We start from the raw sequence: 25,402 nt of genomic DNA, 5'->3' as shown, positions 1-25,402 counted from the left end.
AATTCAGTGGTACTTTCTTTCTTCTGGATATAAATGGCAACATCTCAGAGTATCTATTTTCAAGTGAAGCGGCAATTCATAGGCTTTTTAAGTGGAGAACATTATCAGTAATTCTTTAATTGTTTTGCCTTATGAAGCTTCTTGTTTCTCTTGTCTTTTTGTCCCCATTTTAGAAAGCAGGACTGTGGCAACCACTGCACTGGAACAAAACCCAAAAGACAAAGCATATGCTTTGTGCCTGTGCTGGGGTGGAGAGCTTAGTCCCTGGGTGCTGGGACAGCAGTGCAGCCAAGGGCACTGTACCAAACACTTGGACAAAAAGTAGTTCCAGTATGATCCCAACACGGGAATAAGCTTTCTCAGTGCTTCTGCTAACATACTTTATTCTTCAACACACCAACCCTTAAACAAGGAACATTACCCAAACAGAACACAAAGTGTGCTTTGAAGGTTTTTTAATGGATTTTAAAGTAAAACTTTTCTTACACAGATGTTTTTTTCTTACAGTGTAAAAAAAATGTAAAATTGTCCAAACTTACAAACTTGGAAAATTAGAGACATTTCAAGTATGCAATTAACCTCCTTTTGTGAAAACAATGTATATTCAAAGTCCAAAATGTATGGGTCTTTCCTAGCATCCTGTGTCCTGGTGGTCAATCCTCCTGTTCTCTACTGTCCAGAGTAGACAAAGCTCAGTCCAGGTTGTATCATATTCATTCACTGAGGAGGAAGAAAAAAAACACTTCCATAAGGAACAATTCTACCCCTCTGTAAAGATGATTTGAGAACTGCTCTGTGCCCTAGCCCTGGAAAACCTTTCCAGAAGGGATTGGATCATTAAATCACATGAGCCTTAAGGCAGGCCCATAGCTGCAGCTTTGGGAAGTCTGCTACTGGTTTATGAAATCATGGGCAGATAACAGGAAGGAACTGCTCTGCCAGAAACAATCAAAGAAAACAGCTGAACTGATTGTGGAAAAGACAGCTTAGACACAAGATGAAATGATGGTAAAAGGACTTTCAGTTTTATTCAAATAGAACTCAGAAAACACCACCTGTCCAGGTCAGGATTCCAGTGACTGCTCTATGTAAGCTGCAGGGCAGTTGTTTATCAGGCTTGCATCACATTAGTTAATGTTTATACAACTACTACCAAACAACAACACAGACTTATCTTTAAAAGAGAGCTGCCCATAAGGGGAATTTTTCTTCACACATCTTTGTTGTTCCTCACACACACATTACCTCTGCAAGTAAAACTACATTAGTAATGTCACAAGATACCTTTTATATTTCTTGGTTAGGTTCAGAGTATTTCTCACCTGGCTTGAGTTCGAGTCCATTTCAAGGCATGGCGTGGAGGTACAGCAACAGTGGGATGGTAGAAAGTGCAGTCTGGTCTTGTACACTGTGTATTAAACCTACAATGCTAAAACCAGAAGTATTTCAGAAGAGGCTCCCCAGTGCTGGCTGCCTGAACTGAACATGCTGAGCAGCACTGTGATGCTGGTATTGCTGTGTGACACATCTCACCTGCAACTGAGCCAACACCCACCTCCACCAGTGCAACCAGCTCAACCCAGCGACAAAAAATCCTTTTTAAAAAGTACCAACTATGAATTTCATACTCCAAAACTGCCACTGCACTGACTGGTGAAAATTCCTTTGCTTCCAAGAGTTTACAGAGTTCAGCTTGAATTGATCTGTGTACAAGTTGGGAGCATGACACAATATTACCTGAGTGAGGAGAAAAGCCAGAGTATCTGGCTAATAATATCTGAGCATGGGTATTTTGGCATTATAAGGGCTGGGAAAAGCCCTACACTTCCTGGCATTAGATGCAGGGACACAATTCTATAGAAATAGCCAAGTAATAGACTCCTGTAGTATAGAGATTACATTACTAGATTTTAGAGTAACTGGGCAATCTTTAAAGTTTTACTATGTTGCACCATATCTGAAAGAAGAGCCAAGAGTCTTGAGACATATTCCTTCCCAGAAAGCTCCTTCCTGCCCCCAGCACCCTGGCTGGGTATATTTTGAAAAGATATGACCTGTTTGAAGCTCTCTAGCAGCATTTGGTAGAAAGATTACTTAAAATTATAATTTCTTAAGTCATTACTTCTGTGTATTCTGCTTGTAAGTCATAGCTAAAATATGAACAGTAAAAGCAAAACGTGTTAAATCTTAGTAACATTTCCTGACCCAAAGTAGCATGTTTCAAGTCTTTTTCTAGAAAGGAAGGAAGACAGGATATATCTTACTTTTGGGTGGTAAAATGGACACTCCATTTTCTTACAAGCTGGAAAAAACTTGCACAGCGGACTACTGGAAGGTATGGATAGTGTGGGCAGGGGTGCTAATAATAGAAACAAAAAGAATAGGAAGTGAGTCTAGATCAGAATAAATTGCCTTTTTAAGACATCCCCGCACAACTTTAAATATATCAATCTTTCTGCTAGAAACTCCATTTTATAATACTCCAAAATTCAGCATGAAATATAGACAGCATTTCCCAATGCAGTTAGTAGATCCTGGAATAAAACAACACTATCAGGTAATCATTTAATTTGGTTCTTCAGCATTTCAGGACAGAAGTACCATGGTCAAGGCAAGACGTCCAACAAATTACAGAGATTCTGGTAGGCAGAGAATCTCAAATGTTAAATTTAGACAGCAGCAAGCCTGTTAAGAGTTTCAACTGACCGGACTGAGAAGCGCAGACACTGCGCTTTCCAGGAATACAGAGGAGCTGCTGGAAATGATACGGGAGACAAGCACATTGTACTTGGTGTCTGGCAAGGTAACAAAACTGCACTGAACTGTCACTAGGGGCTAAAAATTATTTCCAAAAGATCATACAGTAAAGGCCCTGCACCTCAGCATGGTTCAAAGGCTCAGCAACACCAACCCATATCAAACACAGCCACTGCCTTCACTGAGTAACCTCAACCTGTGAGTCACCTCATAACAGCACCAGCTTCACTCCTACACTGGGATTACAGACAGAAATGTTCAAAGGCAGGAGCCTCTGTTTTCAGTGTGTTTCACAAGCCCTTGGTACAACATGTGCCCAATTTAAGAGAAAAATATCTGAGCAAAACTGCAGTGCTGGCTAATCCCTTCAGAGAAGGGACAGAGAAACAGACAACTTGTGCAAGTCACCTCTTTGGCCTTGCACAGCCTTCATATGGACTCTTGCATAACAGCACTGGAGGATTTTTCTGGTAATAGTTTTTGCAGTAACACTGGATTATTATTCTTCATCTTGCATTAGGAGTTGTAAGAAAATTAAGTCAACTCAAGCAAAAAAATATTCATCACTGTCAGTTTCTGTTTCCAAAAATACAGTTGTTCCTTGAGCACTTTCATTTAAAGCTCAGAAAACAAGAAGATGTGCTCACCTGGTTTAGGAGATGGATGCGGAGTTCGTCGACTGGCATGAGTGTAAGGACAGTCTGGCTTAGTGCACTTTGCATCATATTTACAGTTTGGATGGATGAACAGACATTTATCAGCAAACTTGCAGTTAGGAAAAGCTCTGAGGGAACAGAAATTGAGTCAAAAGCTCATACTTGGAGCAAAATCCCCAAATATCTGTTGCACACAAAAATGAGAGTATCACAGAAAGCCAGAGGTGCAGCAGGGCTGGGGCAGATCCTGGTTCCCTCCCAAGTGGGGCACGCGCTGTAGTGCACGAGCTGTGCACCTGCACGCCTGCTCTCAGCTGCCCTTCCTGCAGACCCCCGCTCCATGCATCAACAACTGAACCACCTCACTCTCAGGACAGTTTGGTCCCAAACTCCTTGGTGCAAGCTAGGATATGTCCCTCTTACTGTGTAGCACAGAGTGGCAAAGGCAATGTGAAATCAAACCTTCCCCAGAGAGGTGTGAAGTGTTCCCGAAGTTTTCTGTGAAGAGTTTTATTGTGAATTTAGCTACACTGGATTTTATAAGATAATTCAAATGTCCAAGTAACTGAAGTTACCCAATCTGCTAAGAGTTACCTCAAAACAGACAGTTTTCCTGGACTGTTCTGTTTATGAAAGAGAAGTCAAAGGCACAGTACACGTCCAGGAGTTCACCTTCTCTTTCAAATTTAAAACCCACAATCACTGCATTACTATGCAACAATAATCTAACCTTCAACAGCACTGTAACAGCTGGCAGAAGACAGCCTATTTTTTTAAGATGGTAATTCCTGCATCTTCAAGCAGTTCAGGAACACCAGCCTGTACTCTAAACTAAAACTTTCTTCTGCAAGGGTGCAGCAGCCATCCCTGTGTTCTGACACTTGGGAGGGGGTGGAAAACAGAAGGAATAACAGCGTGATAATCTAGCTCTGATCCTGCCCTGACAGGTTTGTGCTGCCTTGGAATATTTACTGACACTGAGCAGAAGTTTGCAGCACTGGAATGAAAACCCAAATAGCATGTCAAGTGAATGAGCTCTGTACTACTCACTTGCAAGGCAATGTGGGATGATGGTACACACATTCATCTCCATTTTTACAGGCAGGCCAGTACTTGCAGCGCTCCAGCACCTTCTCCTGTTTTTGTAGAATACTTAAGTCTTCTATTTCCACTGGATGGTAAGAAAGAAGGAAAAAAAAATAACCCCAAGCTGGGACCTTTATGATGCTACATGCTACTTGGTGTAAACAATCAGCATAATCAAAATTCACTGTATTTCTATTCTCTCAGTAAAAGTTTATGTATGTCATCTTTTCTGAAGAAAATTTCCAAAACAATAAAGTAGAAAGTCATAATACTGAACTGACAGCTGCCTTTTGGCAGTTTGATCATAAAAGATAAATCTGCACTGTTTACAAGCAAAATAAATCAGTTTTCTTTTTCAATCTGAATTGATTTAAAGACTTGGAGAGACAAGACAATGATTCCAACTGATCCTGACTTATGACTGTTCTGCTGAGCCATGAGTTAATTACCACCATATCTCCTTTCTCCAAGATATTTTTTGCTCTAGAAAATTATTTCAAGAGATGAAAGTTAAAAATCCATTTTTATGATGATCAGATTTATTATTATGGAAGCATATCCTGAAAAAGAACCACTTGTATGTAATTTGTTCAGACACTTCTGCTACCTGAATTCAGACTCTAATCCAAAAAGTATTTTAAGCAATTCAAAGCTGAAACATTCCATACCTTCACTACCCTTATGGGAACATGGGACTTGGACTTTCTCCTATTTAACATTGCTTATAAAACCTTAGTTTCCAAATCCAGACAATTGTACATATATTGCTGTTGTCTTATTTTCTCAAAACTGCCTAAACCTTTGGCCTTTCAAAGTTTTCTAGCAATGCCTAAACTTCCCTCTCTGATCCTACTAATGACACAAATTGCTCCAGCTTCATTCCATCCTTAGCCTCATTTATGCCTTCTCCTTGCAACCCACCAAAGCCATATAATGCCATCCTGTTGTAGGACCACACTGGCTGGTACAGATCACTTCCACATAGATCTGATTGTGTGTGAGCTTCAGTCCCACCCCTGCTACTTCACAGGAATCCTTAACAGAGCTAGGACTGTACTGGCAACACTCTCCTCTACCAAACAGCTTTGGTGAGGAGTCTGAGGCTACACATGACAAAGCATGGATTTGCAAGGAGCTACTCTAACAACTGTCTCTCTGTGCTAGTAAAGTGCATGGATACACAACATTCCCTTAATTTTTAAGACTGCCAGATATGTGCAGTATTTCTGCAGTCAGGGAACTGAAAGAACATGGACTAAAAGATCTATTGCTGAGGTGCTCTCATGATTGCATAACACATTTACAGCTGGATCCATGCAAATTAAATGTTTTCAGTACAGCATCAAATAGTATTCTTAATTCAGTTCAGCAATTTGAATACACTGCTACTAAAGAAAATAAAGATCCTTATTTTCTTAAGAAAATTAAGTAAAAAAACATTAATCCAAGCACAGCCCTCAAGCATGTATTCAACAGGCTTAGGACAAAACAGTAACCTCTGTGTTTTTCACCACATCAGCATTCTAAGCAATTCAAACGTGGTTCAGCAAGGAATTTCCCATATAATTCAAAAGAAATATAGAAAGAGAATATAGAAACCTTCATGTAAAATCACACACTGTTAAGTTCTAATTTCAGGTACTAGCCACTGGACTCTACCAATACCTAACACTAACAGACTCCTTTCTGGTGTCACAACCCTCAACAGACATTAATACCATCTGACGTATTTTTAAAAGTTCAATGCACGTCAGTGTGTTAACTGTAACATCTCAGGTCCATCAGCACAGGGACAAATTATAACAGGTCACCCAGAAGGGCAGATTTCTGGTAAGGAAAACCAATTACATTTGCAAAAAAAACCAAAAAGAACAACAACAAAAAAACCAATTAACAAAAAAAATTAACCCCCAAAAAACCCCAACCAAAAAAAAACCAAAAAAAAAAAAACAACAAAAACCAAAACCAACAACTCAACAAAACAACAACCCAATACAAAATAAAACAAACAAAAAAAAAAAACTAAAAAAGCCCAACCAAATTTTACCAGATGTGTGAAGAACTACCATGTGCCATATTGTTCTAGTATAGCAAGACAAAAGCTTCTGAAGAGATGGTCCCACTGAACTCCCAGATTTCATTTGCCTAAAGAATGCTCTAGTTTGGAGAACAACAACACCACTTTGGTTTCTTAAGAATGATAAATCCAGAAGGTGTAGCCATGATCAAGCAGCACACCAAGGTTAGATCCTGTTGGTCAGCATTATTACCGTCACAGTTCTCCAGCTGCCTGGTTACAATCTGCATCTGCTGTGCTCGAAGACCTTTCAATCCTTTGCCAGCACACATGTGCTGGGTAACTGGCTTTAATCCTTCCATTAGACACATATCTTCCTCATCCTGATCAGAGAGGTATCCTGGTGGACTGGGCACACCATCCAGTGTCACAATGAACTTGGGACTAGCAGGTTTCTCTGGCTGTGCAAGCTGGTCTCTAGCAAAGAAAGAAATGTAGTAAATTTACATTTTCTGACTCAAGAAGTTTGAGTAAATGTGAGCTGTGGTGAGTAAAAGTAGCACAAGCTTATCAATCAAACAGTAACAGACCTTCTTTTAGTAATTATTTGTAATGCACTCCATTTAACAGTTAGATTTCTAGTCTCCCTGAGGCACTAACAGGAACTACAGCTCTCAGGTAACAAGTTCAGTTTGTTGCATTCTGCTCAACAGACAGATCCAAAAACTCATTTACATTCAATTCTTTGGAATCTGCAGTTTTGAGGGAGAAAAAGAGAGCAAATACCATTCTTGGAATTACAAACCTTTTAACACACCAAACATGTGTCTCCTCAAAATTACTGAAAAGAACATTATGAAACAGTGGTATAAAAGTTTTTAGAACTAGGATGAGAGAACTGAAATACTGATACTAAAAACTTTGACGTAGCCTGAGTAAAAGGTCAGACACTAATAGCCTAGTGTCCTGTATCTGACAGTAGTCAGCATGGGTAAGAAGGAGCATTAGAGCAGGGAACACGTACACTTTCTCCAGCCTTTCACCATCCCATCCATTTCACCAGAGGGATTTCTGAATGACAAGTGATTCTATGTATTTGGAGGACTGTGGAGTTCTCATCTTGGACAAACAGCAACGGGATAAACTTTGCTTCCCTATGAAGTGAGGCTAAAAGCAACTACACTGTAGAATGCCTTTAAGAGGACAAAAGCCAGAACATGAAAAACATCACGAATTACAACTTTCAGACTGAAGCAGTCAAAACCTGACCTATTCACATGCAAAAATTTACCTCTCTCCTATAGCAGAGTCACAGCTTTTGACTGTGATATTGCCAGGTTATCCTTCTGGGTTTGTTTGCTCAGGTTTTTTTTTCATTTAACACAGGCTGTTGAAAGCCACTCACAGAAAGGAAACACCAGCAGTTTTTCAAGCACAGGAGCCCATGTGATGAAGTTCATCACGCTGTTCAAAGTAGTTTTAAATTGTAAAAGGTAGGACTATTTGTTGTTACCTGGAACTTTGAAGCTGACATGAATTTTAAGCTCCTCCTGGTCAAATTCTCCAGAGTGGAGCCTTAAATCATTGTCCAGGATTCACCACATTCAGTACCATGTTAAAATATGTTTCTTAAGAAATGTAATCCAAGGGCAGAACAGGTATAAAACTAAAGGCAATTTAAGCAAAATGATTACTTGACTAAGATTTCAGAAGTCAGAACAGAAGAGCAATACTTTACAGTTCCTTCTTCTTTCTTGCAAATCAAAGACATGCTTAAGCTACAGTTGATCATAGGATTATTTTCCATTGAGAAGGATTTCTGTGAGGCTTCTTGCCCCTGCTTTTTTTTTTCTGTTATTTAAAGTCAGTCCATTTTGAATGGTTTCACACCTCCTGAATGAACTGACAAAGCACAAGTCTGACCAAATAGTTCCATTTAAACCACAAACAAGCAATTTGACTAGCAACTGTCCAAAATGAAGTATCTTTTCACCGTGTCTGTATCAGACGTCCTGAGTGAACTCGCACTGCCTCTGTACCCTTCTTTCCCAACTGCTGATTCTGCAGCACCATCTCCTCTGATAACTTGGGCTTCTTCAGGATAAAGGACCGAGTATCTGAGTGGACCAGAGACTCTGGGTCACAGTAATCTGTATTGGGAGAAAAATTACATAGAGAAGTGTAAAATAAGGTGGCAGTTGTGCTCTTAACTTATAGCATATTTCTAGTATCAATTTATGTGGTCAATAAGCCAATCTTACTTTAATTTGTTCCTAGTAGTTTCCAGTAAAAGTTTTTACTTCCCTGTTAATTCTACAGAGGTGGATCAACAGAAGCCATAAGCCATATTAGCTCAGATCAGGAAACTTTATAAGTGGAATGGCTATGTTGAAACAGCCTTGAAGGGGGTGCAACCCCCCTTCCCCTCCAAATCTCTTGTCCTCTGAACAGCTACTAATGTAATGCGTTTATTCCTTAGAGATGTAGAAACTAGATAATTGTAGAAATCCAGCATAATTAATTGAAAAGGAGTGTCTTAATATTCACTGGCCAGTAATATTAGATTTGAAAATAAAAGATCACAAGACTTAACCCTGAGTCACTTGCAAGACATCTTCAATCATAGGATCAATCTGAAGCCGACAAGACAGCTCCTTTTGTTCAACTCCTGAAAAAAACAGCAATAAGAAGCATATTTTACAGGAGGACAACATGAAACTATAGATTAGAGAACTGGGGCGCACTCTCTAATTCTTTCAATAAAAAAAATCAACAACAAAAACATTCACACTTCAAACACTTTTAAAAGCTATTCTCATTATTATGAACCCTTTTCTCATTGTTTCAGAAACAGTAACATGGCAAAATCAAAGTACTGTAGGACACTACTTGTTCCCATAATCTCTGCTCAGTACAAATGACGTCTGTGGGCACAGCAACTGATGAAGGCCAAGTTGCTCCTCCTCATTTGTAGAGGAGCTGGACATTCAGAAAACACACACAGAGGAAAGCAACTAACAAGGGACTACTTTACACTCTTCTTAAAAGAGCTGAAGTGAATCAGAGAAGCACTGTTCTACATTTGAGATATGGTTAAAAGTTTTTATTTTTGCTTTCTGTAGATTTCCTAAGCAAGTTATCATTTCCATTTCAATGGCAAAAGAGTGAAAATATTTAGCAGAATTATACTATGTGCATTAATTCAAAGGCTGATAAAGCTTTTTCTCACATCCTTTTCAGATACAATTTCAACTACTTCAGGGTAGCAGAAAGATTCCAAATATACCTATATTAGGCATAAGCAACTGCAAAAATCTTATTTAAATAATGGATGTTCACCATTCCTTTACAATGACCATAGGATGATGTAAATTTTATTCATAATCCAAATATCTAAACACTTAGCAAGTATAAACTAAGTACTTGCTATAGAAATATTTTTTCCCTGCCCTTCTTCTATGTGACTTCTATGATTCTTTGTGACTATTCCCCATCCTCTATAAGAAAATCATGCTGAAAAAGTACTTTGATTGCCTTTAAATATTATGCCCTTTAGGAGATTCAAAACAGAAGTAAAAACCAAAGCTGACACAGCCTGGTATCAGCTGTCCTATAAGAGCAAATAAAATATTCTTATATTTAAACTGAAAAATAAAACACTAGAACTGTTAGTGTGGAAACCATGTGTTGAAAGAATCTTTTAATACTTCATACACTGGAAAAGTGTTCTAAATACTCCATAGTATCTTCACTCTCACTTAGGCTTTGTGACAGAATTACTTCTACAAGATATTAAGGAAAACATGCAAAGGATGGGGAAAAGAGAAACTATCCAAATGTAAGTGCTTCTGCAAAATTCTTCTTTAGTGACATGTCACAAAAATTATATCCCCTAGTATAAATTCTTAAAGAATATTATCAGATGACCTTGAAATTCTTCAACTGTCTGCTCCTTTGACTCTTCTACTTGAAGTTGAGAACTCAGAACAGGCAGTCGGCTTTGCAAATGAATGACTTCTAACTGTGACTCTTCTGGGCTAATTCGAGCTCTTGGTGCAACAGGAACAGTTTGTTTCTGTGGAACTTTAAACAGAGAAACAATGGCAAATCATTTAGATAGTACCCAATCACACTGTTTTTAGATATATTGCTCTAAAATAACTCTCACAAATTCCTACACAAACAAAAAGAAAAATCTCAAGCATCTGTCTCCTCAAAAATCATCTTTAGCTACCTGTAAAATTCTTAGTGTTCAAGTATACTCGTGTATGTGCACAGAGCACCCTGAGTGGCATCTCAGAACACCTACTTGTAAGACAAAACAGCATGAGGAGGATTAGAGTGACAACAGCAAAGTACTCATTAATCCACTTCTACATATAATTAATGTGGTACTTTCTGATAGTTTTGAAATCACTTTTCATTCCATCTTTCATATAAGTAATCATGGATCATCAATATGGTACTTCATATGATGCTGGCTTATCCTTTGCTGAAGTGCTTGCAAATAAAATACAAAACTTAATGGCAGCAGAAGCATAGAATCACTTAGGTTTGAAAAGACCTCACCAAGTCCAACTGTAGCCTAGTCCACCACCACCAAGTGCACCACTAAACCATATCACTAAGTGCCACATCTACACCTCTTAAATACCTTCAGGGATGGTGACTCCACCACTTCTCTGGACAGCCTGTTGCAATGCCTGACCACCCTTTCCATGAAGAACTTTTTCCCAATATGCAGTCTTAACCTCCACCAGGACCACCTGAGGCCCCTTCCCCTAGTCCTACCACTTGCTATTTGGGAAGTGATCAACCCTGACCAAACTACAGCCTCCTTTCAGACAGTTCTAAACCTCTGTACAGATCGCTGTGGCTTGGAATTTGGGGGTAGTAGGACAACAGATTGACTTCTTTACTTGGCTTCTGCTAAGACTGTCAGAGCTGATTGTGAGAAGCTAAACTTTTCCTTTGGCTGAGTATCAGATTAGCATTCAACTTCTGACACAAACAACTAAAAGGTACCACTCAAGTAGTGGATTAATTACTTATGAATTTACTGTTTTGTTTTACTGTTTTATGTGTTTTAAATTAGCTTACTTCCATATTCCATTCAAAATACTTCAAAAAATATGTTAAATATTACTTCTGAAGTGAAAGAATCTGCATGATACTTCAGTTAAAATTCACAAATCACCTCCATATTAAACAACTAAGTGGTGCCTTCTGGTCTCTTCACTGAAATATTCTCATATTGGTACATCAAACTACAAGATCACCACTATTAAAAAGATTGACAGTTTTAATTAATTTAGACTTTTCTAGCTATGTATCATTTCCTACCATGCTGCTTTGTACACAGGGAAGAGCTTCCTACATCCTCTCAAAGTTCTGTTTCTTACAGTTGGAAGAATTAGAGAGACAGCAGGCAAGAGACTTCAGATGGTATAAAAGTCATGGTTTAAATAGTTTAGTGGATGTTCCTTCCCTGGCAAGGTGTAATGTGTCCTGCTGACAACATGTAGATTTACCAACACCCAGTGAAATGAAAGTAAGAGACAATAGCTGGATTTGGTCTTTTCAGAAGGCTTTTTCTCCTAGCTAAGAGAACTGAATGCCTACTCACAGACAACTGCTCAACTGCTGTGTCAACTGCAACTAAAATCACTGAACTGAAACTGCAGCCTTGCTGTTAAAGGACAATATACATCATCATACACAGCTTGATACTTATCAACATACCCTGATACACATCAATCACTTTGTTCCTTATTATTTTGCACTTCTAGTATCTATATCCAGTGCATTTTCATTTTTTTTGCTGTTTGGTTTTTTTCTCCTCCCCTCTCAGCAGGAAGAAGGAATGTGAAGAAAGGGAAAAGAGACCAAGTAAATAGTTCAAACCACCTGGCTTATTCTGATTCATTTCCCCTTGCCAACTATTGACTTCAGAATACTTTGGGCACTTCCATTTTGTATCTATGCACTTCACAGACTTACTATCTTGATTAGTATATTTTAAATACCGCTTCTCCCCCTCGTTTATGTTTTCACAAATCCTCACTGAACATAAATGTAATGAAGCAGGACACGGTAAATCCCTCATGTATAAGTGACTTGCTATTTAGCATTCTGTCTTATCTCTAAGCACTTTCTTTACCTTGGATTTATACAACAGAATTTGGAAATAGGATAGATTAACACAAGAAAAATCAATGCTAATTACCAGTGGAATAATTGGTTGTTTTTGTAACTGATTCCTGTGCTTCAGAGATTGCTTTCAGTATTAAATTCTTATTGGCCTGTTTTGAAGGCGGCAATGAAGGTCTAAAAGAAATTAAAAAAAAAATGAATTGTACATGGATTGCACACCAATCATATCCACGCTAAAGACAGTTGTTTTAACATGTTAACAAAGGAATAATATTAACAGAAATCATCATCTACAATTATTTTATCCGAAACAGTTTTCAGTTCATCTATTCTCCCAGTGGTTGGAGATCCACAAATTGCTCTAAAAAATGGAAGTCCAGATGTGTGATTTCACCTCTCAAACTTCTGTAAAACCATGCCATGAAAAGCATTCTCTGCCATTAATTTCTTTCCACCTCTGCCCACCACTTGTATTTTGCTATGTTTTTGCTGGCACAAATAATTATGCAGCCATTCTGAGAAATATGATCCAGCTACATAATTAGACTGACTCTATCAAAAACATTATCTGTAGAAAAAGGCCTTCTGCTTGTCTTTAACATCAACAATAAGGAAACTTAAATCAGACCAATGTGCTGTGGTAGTGAAGATAAATTAAATACCGTGTATTAGGTCAAAATAAATCTTATACAAGCTAGCACTAGAACCATCTCTTCTCTAGTTTATATGTTCTAACTCTATTGTTAAAAATCAAATACAAAAGATAGGTATTTTGACTAATACCTGACACTGAGACAGAATTAGGGAACAGAAAAAAAGGAAAAACCTCTGAAGACTGAAAAGTTGAAATCACCTTAAAAGGACAAATGATAACTGGTTTGAAAACAATTCCTGAAAATACATCAAATTACTGAAAAGTTATTTTACCACAATAAATACCTGGTCTGAAACATGTCAATATTAATGTTCTTTTGCCAGTAAGCTTCACCCAAATAATGTCAAAAGTCACACTTCATTGCATCTTGCATGCAATAATGAAAAGAGGTTACAAAATCAAAGGCAAAAGGGTTGCATAAACAGGCATCTCATCCACAGAGTTGTGAGATAGTACAAAAAATATTAAAATGGTTTACTAAAGTTTGTCTGTCAATTATTGAAAGTGCAAACTGATTTTCCCCACTTCCAAAGTTTTCATTCATGATAGTAATTCTTGAGAACTCAGAAACACTGAGATCTTCAGTACCTTCTTTCTGGCTTTGCAGGTACAGACACACTGCTGGAGATGCTTCCTGTTCGCAATCCATAGTCTTCCTCTTCCTCTTCATCTTCTCCATCATTACAGAACTTTTTCACTTTGACTACCGAGCTTACAACGGGCAGCCGTCTCTTCCTGGAGCTTTCCTCCTACAACACAGAGCCGGCAAAACAGCTCACTTAGCAAAACCACGGATCAATCAGCCAGCACAGAAAGCACTGCAATTCCACCTGGAGCCAGGAGATGGAGAACTTCCATTCCAGCTGGGCAAGGGACTGCTCTGGATAATATGAAAATCAGACACATTTACACTGAAACATCTCACTGGAAACGTAACTGTAAACAACACTAAGGGGAAAAAAAAAAGAAGAAAAAAACTCAAGTACAGAAAAATTATCCAACCCCTACAGAATAGTATTCTTCAAGATGAGCATGCTGAAAGTCAGAGAGAAAGGTGAAATCAGTATAAACTAGTTTCTTCCCCTGTATCAACTCAAACTTCAGATAAGTGTAAGGATTCATTTCTAGCAAGAAAATTAAATATTTCAAAGGATGCTAATTGTTACACACAGTCAGGATGGTCCAGTCTACATAGTGCAAGTTCCTTGTTGTCTCTTCTGGACATTATTCATGAAACAGTAACAGAAGAAAAGTATCACGAGACCTTTTTTGAACATTTCCAAGGAGAGATGCTCCTGACATTCATCAGTGATTTATGTACATTAAATAAATCACTATATTCTCATTTGCACTTCTCCATTCTCAAAAACTAAGAAACCAGCATGTATCTTTATAGAGCATTCTAGATTTCCAAGTAAAATTCATTATCCTTTACAAAGAATTAAGTAGTGGCCAAGACAGAATTTTATGAGCAGCAATAAACATAGATGCACTTGCAATACAAGGTATGTAAAATACTTGCTTCATTACAACATTAGCAGACATAACTATTTTCATTCCTCTCAAAAAAAGCTCTTCATTCATATGGTTAATCTATCAGCTAGGACTACCACTCTGTCTGGCTTAGCTGGGCCTCCAAAGTACTTAAGGCAGCAATCATCTTTTAGTTTGTCCTTGTCCAACATCCATCCCAAAGAATTCCTAACTCACATGGCTCTAAATAGAATAGTGTTAATAATCCTCATCATCAATGTATCTGGGCTAATAAACAGCTTGCCAAAAATCCTGATTTACAGGACTGTGTAAAGCTGGGGGTGTACATAGCACTTAGGGAAAATCATGCTGGTTCAATGATCTAAAGATCAGAATTATAATTTCTGATTCATCATATGCAGCTCAACAATGTGCAAACTTGTTAGTCCAAGTCAATATGACATGAAAATGTACATGGTAATTAAATCTGAGATGCAGCAAGCTCTCAGATAATGATATCAAATTATGCAATCTGTTTTGGACTCAAAAGGGTGGAATCTCAAACTTACTGGTACCACTGACGTAAGTATTTTGATTTCTCTGAGGTCAAGATTCTACTGAAGTGTACATAGCAATTCAGGTTCCTAACAAGAATAAACTTTTGCAATAGTCAAGGTTGTACCAACCTCATTGGCCACTTTATCAGCACCGAGTTTGGAGGTGGGTCTGTGACCTTCTGCTAAGCTGCCAAATGCTTCTGGATTGCACAGCTGGCCTTTTTCCAAAGACCTGCAGCCTTGTGTGTCCAACTGGCGGCTCCCCTGCAAGCTGCCCTGTTGTGACAATCTGGACACGTGAACGCTGCCCTCTGCACCCCTGACAGCTGGTGGCCGGTAGATCTCAGCCGAGGGACGAGAGGAACCGTAAGTTACAGTCACAATGGGTTTCTTCCGTGACAAAGGATTCTCTGGCATGAAGTTTAGGTCTTCATCAATTAGATCATCTGGTTCAGGTTTAATGTCAATTACAGCTTCAGAAGGTGACAATTCCCTCAAAGGCTTGACAGTGGATGTTAAACAGGATGCAGAACCATCTTCACAAGACTGCCTGATAAAAAAAGAAATCGACAACTGTTATCTCCAAGTCAAGTTCTGGAAAATGAGAAATGTCTTTTAATCAAAGCCAGGAGGGAAGAATCATTAAGGTATTACTGTTTATACAAATTTAACACACTGATATTTTCAGTTTGGTTAACTAATCTAAGCCCATATTGCTTAAATAACTGATTTGTTCTGATTTAGTATTTTTTGTACAACAAATTGTAGCAATGATTTACTGTTCAAAAGTACTTTTATCTTTCCAAATATCTGTACTCTTTAGAATGGCTACTACACTCACACAACTACTGATGTCTGAAGGTGTGTTAGGAAGTAGCCAGCAGCCTTACCTGGAAGCAGTGTTCCTCTGTTCCTGTGAGCTGGTTGAAACTCTGGAGTCATTTCTTTCAGTCCGAGTGCTTGACACTGCAAGAGGTGGCAAGATATCGTCACGCCTCCTCTCATCACCCACACATGAACTGCTTTTGCTGGAAGGCAGGTTGCTCTCAAAGACATTAGATTCTGAAGATTTTACGCTGGTTGGTTCTGTGGAGACAGGTACTTTTCACTTTTACATTAAACCACATAAACAAAAAATTAACAAAACAGCCAAGATATTTTTGCAACTCAGACATGTAACACTACACAGAAAAAAATAAGCCTCCCTTCACTCAAAATTTAATTTTCTTACTTACCAGTAGTCACAGATCGCAGCTTATCCAAAACACCATGGAGCCTGAAATATACAGCAGACAGGGAAGGACGCAAAAAGAAAAAGGAGAAATAAAAACTTTAACTTACATTCAGACTAATAGAGATATCTATTATATATAGATATCTATCTATAGATAGATAAGAGACTAATCATTTTTCAGAAACCCACCTCCTTTCCACCCTTAAGACCTCAGCTTCCATCAACTGAGTATGTTTAACCTCAAAAGGGAGGCTTAAAGTACCTTGCTTCCAGTATGTCTTGCACATGCAGACAGAGTATCCATCACATCATCTACTTTTGACATTTAGTTGGTTTACATAATCAAAGCCAATACTATCCACTTTTCACTACAATCAATGGAGTTAAATATCAAAAAGATTGATTCAAGAAACCTAAGTTAGAAGCCTAAAGCATAGCCTAAAATTTTACTTTGAACATGAAAATTTAATTACACAGTAGAGTCGAACAGTATACAACGCATAGTATGTAAAATTCTCAGGATTCTTCCAGGATGGTTTGTATATACCAACAATACTCTCTGAGATGTGCTGGTGAGCAAAAATATCTCAGCAAAGTACCAAATTTGCCCTTTGCCTGTGAAAAAGGCACTAACCTGAAGTAACACAGAAAATGACATGACTCTAATACAATAAGGCTGCTCAAAAATAAACACGTATTACACTGAGAAGAAATAAAAAAAGTCCCAACACTTAAACTCATATCTTACTTGGAATTCAACCTTGATAATGGGCAAGTCCCTAATTTAGGCTGAATATTAGAAATGAGCTAAGAGACAAGAACATATTGAAAAGACTGCATGTGGGTATAATGAAGGCTTATACTTGTTCTCCTTGTGAGCTTTCACTAGAACACTTGTCAGCTGAACTCTGGTGATGCAGCTCAGTTTTCACACTGGCCTCAGGATAACTGATCTGATGCTTGGTTCAGAGTAAGAAGTGGCGGCCGACCAGCAGGATTGCCAAGTTTGTCACAATTGCTGCGAAACTTTTGCCAGGAGGCCCAAAATTACCAGCCAGAGAGACAGACCAAGGAAGGCAGATCTTGCTGAGTACTGTATTTAACCAACATTTAAGAACATATACATTTTGGGTTGTCTTTAGAAGAAATAAAAACATATAAAATTCCCAGCTACAATGGTATGTAACACTTTTCCACCAGTCCCCTTACAGCTTATTCGTAGGTTTCATCTTGTCTTCTTGTCCATCCTTCTTTTAACCAATACCTACTTTGGTACCTGATAGAGCACTCTTAACATTGAGTTTGTGTATAGATTATATATATATATATGAGAATACTGACTTGGGGTTAAAACAGTCACTGTGGTTAAAATTTAAGCAGGTGCCAAAACCAGCTGGTGGTATAATATATGCATATAGTTAACACATAATTTTAAATATAAATATATAAAATGATCTTGATTTCTTTGCTGAAATTTGCCTTCTCTACATATATATTATTCTTTCAATAAAATTTTAGTTTTATTTACAAAGCCATGGAAGCGTTTCCTGCTACACTATTTCTTACTGTATATCAGGATTCAGTCAAAACCATAGTACAGGAGCTACATCCTCATCCACCTGTAAACTTCTCTGATTTGTCTGATTCCTAAAACTAGTATGAGAAACACAACTGCATGATTTCCTGATACACTGAAACCCAAAAGGTTCACCTAGGTAGGCCACAAGAGGCAGCAAAGAAATGCCTGTGCAGTTTTCAAAAAAGAGGTCCGTGCTTAACTGTACTCTTTTATTGTATTTTTGAAAAATGCCAGGAGAAAAATGACACCTGTGTAAGTAAAATTGAACTATATCCACACAAGTTACACTATCACCTGGAAATACATCAGTTTAAATAGCTAATACAGTGAATTGTAATAGCTGGAACTATTTTTCATTTTTTGTCAGTATTTATGATTTCATAACACAGCCAACTTCTAAAATGTTTCTCTCCACTATTCAATAACATAAAAGCTCCTAGGAAGTAATTACATAGAAGAAATATTGGAAGTGAATGTAAACTGTCAGTATGAAAATGTCAAAGAAAGCAAACTGAAAAAGAAAAAAATTGTAGGATTTTTCTCATCTATACAAAACAAGATAATGTTCCTGAAATCTCTATTAGGTAGGAGATTCAGAAATAAGATTAACTTGAAAAAATACACAACTCAAAGCAACAAAATCTCTAGAGTCAAATGTCTGATTTATTTACAGGTTTCTACTGTAAAATAAATTCAGTATTAGAAAATGCATGAGAAATAGAATGGCTACATTTGTCATGCAGCATGGAATAAATGAACCTTCATTGTCAGGAGCTGACAGTAGAGTTGAAGTGTTGTTAATTGTCCTGTTCACAGTAATTCGGAGGTTCTACTTTTGATTTTTAGAGTTGGGTGGTGGCAATAAATAAATAGCCTGAGAGGTGGGAATACCTAAGCATTTAGTGCTAAGCCCTGTCAAAGACAGTACACAGAATTAGATCCAATGCTCATCTGCCCTGATATAGTAATTCCCATGCACAGCAACCTGAAGCACTGTTAGCATAAAAGCAAACAGATTGGTTCTTCACATCTAACTGCAGTGAAGAATGCTCACATGCTCACAAGGCGCTTTTGCAGGAATAATTTTAAGTCAACATACAGCCCTCACTTATCTGAGCACTTTATTTACAAATCTAACCGGTTTATAAACAAATACATCCTCCAGTCCTTTGCATTCTAACTATCACCTCAAAAGCCTAACTGCTGACAGACTAAAACTAATGTACTTATTAGACATGAAAAGTAGGAGTTTTTACTAATGCAAATTACACAATGGGAAGATAAATAACTTTTTTAAATGTCAGGTGTCACTTACAGAAAACAGTCCTGCACTACTGATAAGAAGTGCAAAAAGTAGCTTGCAAACATACCAGACAGTAAACCTGACAGTATTGTTTCCAAGGAAAAGGGAAAGGTCTTCTGTCATCTGCTCTTGACTCTTCTTATTGGCCACCATAACCATAATATAATCAGGGAGCTCTTCATCTAATAGAAAGAGAAACATGTAGTTTTAAAGCATAATAAATCATGGAAGACATAGTAAACATCTCTAAAGGAGTAACCAATTTTTTTGTCTGTCTTACTACAAAGACTGTTCAGGCAGAGGATTAGGTAAGCGAATTAACAAGACTTCCACTTCATCTGAGGTTCAATACAAGTCTCATTTACAAGCAAGGAATAAAAGATCATCAACTTCACAAGAGCATAAGCTGAAGATCAGTGTATTTAAAAAGTGAGTAAACAGAACAGAAAGAAGGACAAAATAAAAGAAAGCCACTCTGCTGCCTATATCCTTTTTCTTGAATACTAGCAAACATCTACAATATTAATCACCTCAAATATTGCCAAATAAAGCACCTTATCCTTGTCAAATTTCCTTTAGCTACAAAAAGTAAAGAAATAAATATCCATTTCTGATATGTGCATTAAACAAATCAAAACTCTATTAACTTCCAGATTTTCTACTACAAAAATAAAGCAAATTCCAGTAACCTCAAGACTGAATTTCTAGCCTGTAATGCATGGAATTTCATACACAGTGAGAAACCCATTGCCTTGTGCACAAGGCACTCCCACTCCTCAGAATGCATAAGAAGGTGCTTAGAGCCTGGCATTACCACATTAAGGGCTTGGGGAGTTTGGTGTTTGCCATTTTGCCTTGGTCTAGCTCTGGCCTCTGCTGAAGGACTGACTGCCACAATTGTTGCTCAAAGGCATTAGCTGTGCTTCTTGAGCACTGACTTCAATTTAGTTTAATCAAACAACTCATGGTCTCCAATTCCACTCCATGGCATGACATGAACATAACAACAGTAAGAGCAAACAGGTGGGAAATACCTCAAATTATGAATCTGAATCAAGGCACTAATATACAGCTGAGCTTATTTAATCAAGCTAAGATACAGCACTAAAAAGACCTAAAAATGAAAAATAGAAATCAAAATCCAAACAAAAGGAATTGCCTTTCTTCTATATCTATGTACACTGTAAATAATTTACCTCTCCCCTAGACTACAAAAGTACCATTCACACATTGTACCTGCACTACCACTACTCAATTGTCCAAACAACCCTTTCAGAGCTTAAACCCTTACTTCTTTTTGGCAGGTTTTTGTTTGTTTCAGATTTTGTTGTTGCTGCTTTGTGTTTGGGTTTCTTTTTCACTGCAAACTACAAGTTACATAAGATGGACCAATGTTCAGACCTAGGACCTTAGAATGAATTTTATTTATCAGCCAAGCTACTTTTAAACATGATAAGCTCTTCAGGTGTTTCAACACATGATAAAGTAAAAAAGATATTTTATGTACAGACAAAAACATAAATTAGCACAATTATGTCCAACAGTATGATAGAAGAAGGAAAGAAACTTTCTTAGTAACTGTGTTGGCTTATGCCAAATTAAACTGTATGTGGAACTACAGCCTTTTGAAAAATTTCTTAGCTGGTAAATAATTAACTGACTTCATCTTACTTAAAATACATGAATATTTCCTTTGTAAGCTCTACACAACAAATAGGTTTTAAAACATCTTCTTGTAGAAGACTTTTCAAGAGAAAAGAATTAGCAGTTACAGAAAGAAACAAAAGGATGGTTCTTGTGCAGAGGCTAGAAGAAGGAACAACCAACTTTTTACAAGTTACCTGAAAGAAGAAATGGAGAGTTTTTGAAAAAGATTACTTTAAAAGTTGTCCAAAATACTCCAGTCAAGAAAAAAAAAACTGTAAAATCACAGACATTTGGAAACAGTAGTTTAAAAAGAAAAAAGAGGCCAAGCCAAGACAGATTTAGCAATGAAGAATACAACGTTATTTAAAGAAGTTCAGAAGCTGACTTAGAAGAAACTGCAGACATTGCTGATCCTGGCAATACAGGAAAACTGTCCTCTGAATACAAGAAACAGAAGGCAAAGAAAGAAAGAATAGTCATAGCTGGAATCAAAGATGGCTAGTATTCTACCAGCATCTCAGTATTAGAGACAAGACTTTTATTTCAAAAATACAGGAGAAAGCAAACAGTCAAGGACTGAGAAATTGAAACCTGGAATGATGGTAAAAGAGCCCCAACCAAACAAAAACAAAAAATGAGTTACTTAAAAAAACAAGCTTTGAAATGGTGAAAGAGATGATTTTACAATTAAAAAATTCTAAACACAGTTCCTAGGCACCAGCTGAGTTCAGAATGTCAGCTCATAGGCAACTCCCTTCTATGGAGTCAATACATTTTTCCATAAATACAATGCCTCCCTTGAAATAGGAAAGAAGATGAATATGGGCTCAAACAATTTTTGAACTTGGCCCTGCAACTCACAGAATCTCTAAATTTTGCTCTTAAGTCCTTTTCTTCACCTGAAATCCAATAAGCATCACAGACAACAACAATGCAGTTTCAGGATTGAGGTATTTTGTTTCCAACAGAATGCTGTGTTAAGTTACCAACTTCTATTGCTGCAGAGAAGGGCTGCTCTGAAATGCAATATCCATTTCTTCACAGATTCAGAAAAAACAAACAAACCATAAGACCACAGATGCTTATACGGCTCACCCTCCTGTCACAAACCAAAATAAAACCTCCCCCTGCCTCCAAGTATCAGATACAGGTATTTCAGCATCACTAGCTCTACATAGCTCATTCATTTTAAAAGTTTGTCCCACATAATGTTTCTGATGTGGCCTTTTAATTTCCTAAGCCACTCACTCATCTTTGTCCTCTCTTCTTATTTCAACGATGCCTCACCCTGAATTCAAGAGCTAATAAAAATATGCCTAAGAAAGACTGATTCCATCTCAGAGTGGTCACAGCTAACTGCTGCTGTATTTCCAAGGCTCTTGCTTTATGTAATGTTTCTCCTAATGCTTCAAAGCAATTTCCTTAGATATTCACATCATGGTTTGTTTTTCTTTCAAATCCCTTGCCACCATTTCTAAAGGGGAGGACTATTAGACTGAATTGTTAGTTATTTTCTTTTAGTTGTTCATATACTGATGTTCACATACTGTTTCCTCTTATGCTTAGAGTAATATTTTGTGAAGTATGCCTCTTTCTCACTAGTCCAGCACTTCAGGTAATTCTTCTCATGCTTAAGGCTTCTGTAGGCAGTAACACAGGCAATAGTAAGTTCCATTAGCTAAGCTGGGTTTTTTTCCTACATTAACAAAAATTGTCTAGAGAAAATTGCTGAACACGTGGCAAAACTTACCAACATAAGCCCCCAGCTCCTGTAACTTTCCTTTTATAGCACCCTAAAAAATAATGAAATATTGTTTAAGGGATGGATCAACAAAGTATTTCTAACTGCAAACAGGTGGGAGGCTTAGCAAAGTTTCTCTCACTTACTGTTTGAACACATTGGTTCAACATGTTAAACTTTTCGTGCTCTCTGCTGCTCAGGATAGGAACGCTCTAACAGGGAGGGGCTGGCAGCAGAGGAACGGAATCTCACCCCGCACCGCACTTCCGACAGACCAGTTCCTGGCGCTACCATTCAACCTCCAAGTCCCAGCTGTCTTTTTTTTTAAGCAGAGACCAGCCGGACTCACAAGGTGCAAAGAGAACTAATCTAAGATGGTTTGATACCAGGTAATTCCCAGCTCAGCAGCGCAACAGAAGCCTGCCGGGATTTGCGCGAGTGGAGCCGCTGACAGGCCCTGCCGGTACCGAGGGCTCTCACCCGGCACAGGTGAGAGCAGCCCCGCGGCCGGGCGAGCTCTGCAGGGCGACAGCCCGGGGACACGGCGAGCAGCGGCCCGAGGGGGACAGGGGCACGCCGCCGCCGCCTCCCACACGAACGACTCCTGCTCCCGCCCTCCCGCGGAGCCCGCGGGCCGAAGGGCCCCGCTGCCGGCAGCCGTGACGGGGCCGGGGGGCGGCCGGAGCCCGGTGCCTCAGCCACCAGCTAGGCCTGCCTCCCTGCGGGCCCGGCCTCCTGCCGCGGGCGGGCGGGCGGAGCGACCCGGCTGCCTCTGTCTCACCCGGATCTTGCGGCTGATCTCGGTGCCGATCTCCATGGCCGCGCCGCGCCTGCCCCGGCCCGGCCCGGCTCCCACCGCCGCCCGCGCGGGTACCGAGCGCCGCTCGGGCTCAGCGCGCAGCCTCCGCCGGCACCGCCCCCTGCCGGGCGGCGGCCGCACCGCGGGAGCCGGGGAGGGCGGGCGGGGCGCGGCGGGCCGGCGCTCACCGCCCCGCAGAGAGAGAGCCGGCGTGCCGGCGGTGCCGAACCACGACTGCGGGGTCCTTTCAGTGTTAGTGCTCTTCTCGAGAGCTACGCAAATTAAATACGCCTACCTGTCAAAAAACAAATAAATTATGGAATAGCTATACGCAAAGTATTCAAGTAACTTAATGCAGCACTACAGCTATAAAGGTTTCAGGGTGCCCACCACAACCTCTTTGCCACCCCCTCTTCTCATCAGGGCAGGAGAGAGAAACTATAACAGAAAGCCTCATGTGTTGACAACAACAGGAGACCTCACTCATTGATTACTGTCATGGATAAAACAGAGTTGGGGAAATTAGTTTAATTAATTAACAATCAAATCAGAGTAGGATAATGAGAAACAAACCCAAATTTTAAAACACTTTCCCAGCACCCCTTCCTTCTTCCTGGGTGTAATTTTATTCCTGATTCTCTACCTGTCTCCCCCCAACACCAGGGAACAGGGATGAGGGTCATGATCAGTTCATCACCTGTTTTCTCTGACACTGTTTCCTCCTCTCCTGCTCCAGTAGAAGCAGACTGCCACCAGCACTGCACACTCACTGCTACGTGAATCAACGTGAATCCTTTCATGGGCTGCAGCTCCTCGCAAACTGCCTCGCCACGGGTCCCTTCCGCGGGTCAGTCCAGTGCGGGTCCCACAGGGTCCGAGTCCCAGCGGCAAACCTGCTCCAGTGTGGGCTCATCTCTGCACAAGGCCACGCGTCCTGCCAGGAGCCAGCTCCAGCGTGGGCCTCCCACACATCCACAGCCTCCAGGCATCCATCTGCTCCTGCGTGGGGTCTTCTGCAGGCTGCAGGTGGATCTCTGCTCCCCTGTTCATCTCCACAGGTTGCAAGGGCTCAGCTGCCTCACCATGGTCTTCACCATGGGCTGCAGGGGACTCTCAGCTTGGAATGCTCAATGCCTGGAGCACCTCCTGCCCCTCCTTCTGCACTGACCTTGGCTCCTGTAGAGCCTATCACATATTTTCATTCCTCTCTCTGGCTGGAATTTGCTTGTGCTCAATAACTTTTCTACCCTCTTAAAAATGTCATTCCAGAGGTGCTACCAGGGCCAGTGATGGGCATGGCCTTGGCCGGTGGAGGGTCCATCCTGGAGCTGGCTGGCATTTTCTTCATCAGACATGGAGAAAGCTTCCAGCAGCTTCTCACAGAAATCACCCCTGTAGTCCCTCCACTACCAAAACCAGCCACACACACCCAGTACAGGCATCTCTTACTGCTAAAAGGGATTAGTTGCAGAGGGAGGAAGAACTATGTGGAGACAAGCCTACAAGGTAAGCATTATAGTAAGCAAAAAAGAAGTAATGTTTGAGGCAAATAATTTATCTTTTGCACAAGATAAATGCCTCAGATTCACTTCAGCTGGTTTAATGAGTAGTCATATTATAGAAAGCCCAGCCTACAGATAAAGAGTCTTTTACAAGTAATGCCACTGATTAAAATAAACTCCAGGCATTGTAGTTAACAGCTGTATTAATCCCTTTCTGCATCACTGTTCCTAATATAAATCAAA

At 39.4% G+C, this 25,402-nt stretch overlaps 1 protein-coding gene across 3 annotated transcripts; it reads right to left on the bottom strand.

Moving 5' to 3' along the window:
* Positions 1-438: 438 nt before the first annotated feature.
* Positions 439-23,708, bottom strand: ZC3H14 (zinc finger CCCH-type containing 14). 3 transcript variants are annotated; one of them, XM_021540966.3, is made up of 17 exons: positions 23,640-23,708; positions 22,868-22,910; positions 19,538-19,652; positions 16,590-16,630; positions 16,245-16,440; positions 15,484-15,904; positions 13,913-14,073; positions 12,743-12,843; positions 10,444-10,599; positions 9,110-9,184; positions 8,510-8,666; positions 6,770-6,993; positions 4,464-4,584; positions 3,405-3,541; positions 2,265-2,359; positions 1,323-1,429; positions 439-1,247 (listed from the first exon to the last, which is right to left on the bottom strand). In XM_021540966.3, the coding sequence occupies exons 1-17, from the start codon at positions 23,673-23,675 to the stop codon at positions 1,211-1,213; spliced, it is 2,223 nt and encodes a 740-aa protein (XP_021396641.3). In that variant the 5' UTR covers positions 23,676-23,708; the 3' UTR covers positions 439-1,210. The 3 variants fall into 3 exon arrangements, with proteins under 3 accessions (XP_021396641.3, XP_021396642.3, XP_085436755.1); XM_021540967.3 differs by having other exon boundaries at positions 439-720; XM_085580629.1 differs by having other exon boundaries at positions 1,004-1,247; positions 23,005-23,708.
* Between the last annotated feature and the right edge of the window lie 1,694 nt (positions 23,709-25,402).

The sequence above is a fragment of the Lonchura striata genome, chromosome 5, assembly GCF_050655825.1.
Source record: "Lonchura striata isolate lonStrDom1 chromosome 5, ASM5065582v1, whole genome shotgun sequence".
NCBI classification, from domain to species: domain Eukaryota; kingdom Metazoa; phylum Chordata; class Aves; order Passeriformes; family Estrildidae; genus Lonchura; species Lonchura striata.
The sequence above is the reverse complement of the archived record's forward strand: the minus strand, read 5'-3'. Positions and strand labels throughout refer to the sequence as shown.

Coding starts and splice junctions, on each gene's coding strand:
- ZC3H14 (XM_021540966.3), bottom strand. CDS start 23,675: ATGGAGATCGGCACCGAGATCAGCCGCAAGATCCGG. Junction 16,441..16,589: donor GCTGCGATCTGTGACTACTG/GTAAGTAAGAAA, acceptor CTGTCTCCACAG/AACCAACCAGCGTAAAATCT. Junction 9,185..10,443: donor GACAGTTGAAGAATTTCAAG/GTCATCTGATAA, acceptor TGTTTTTTTCAG/GAGTTGAACAAAAGGAGCTG.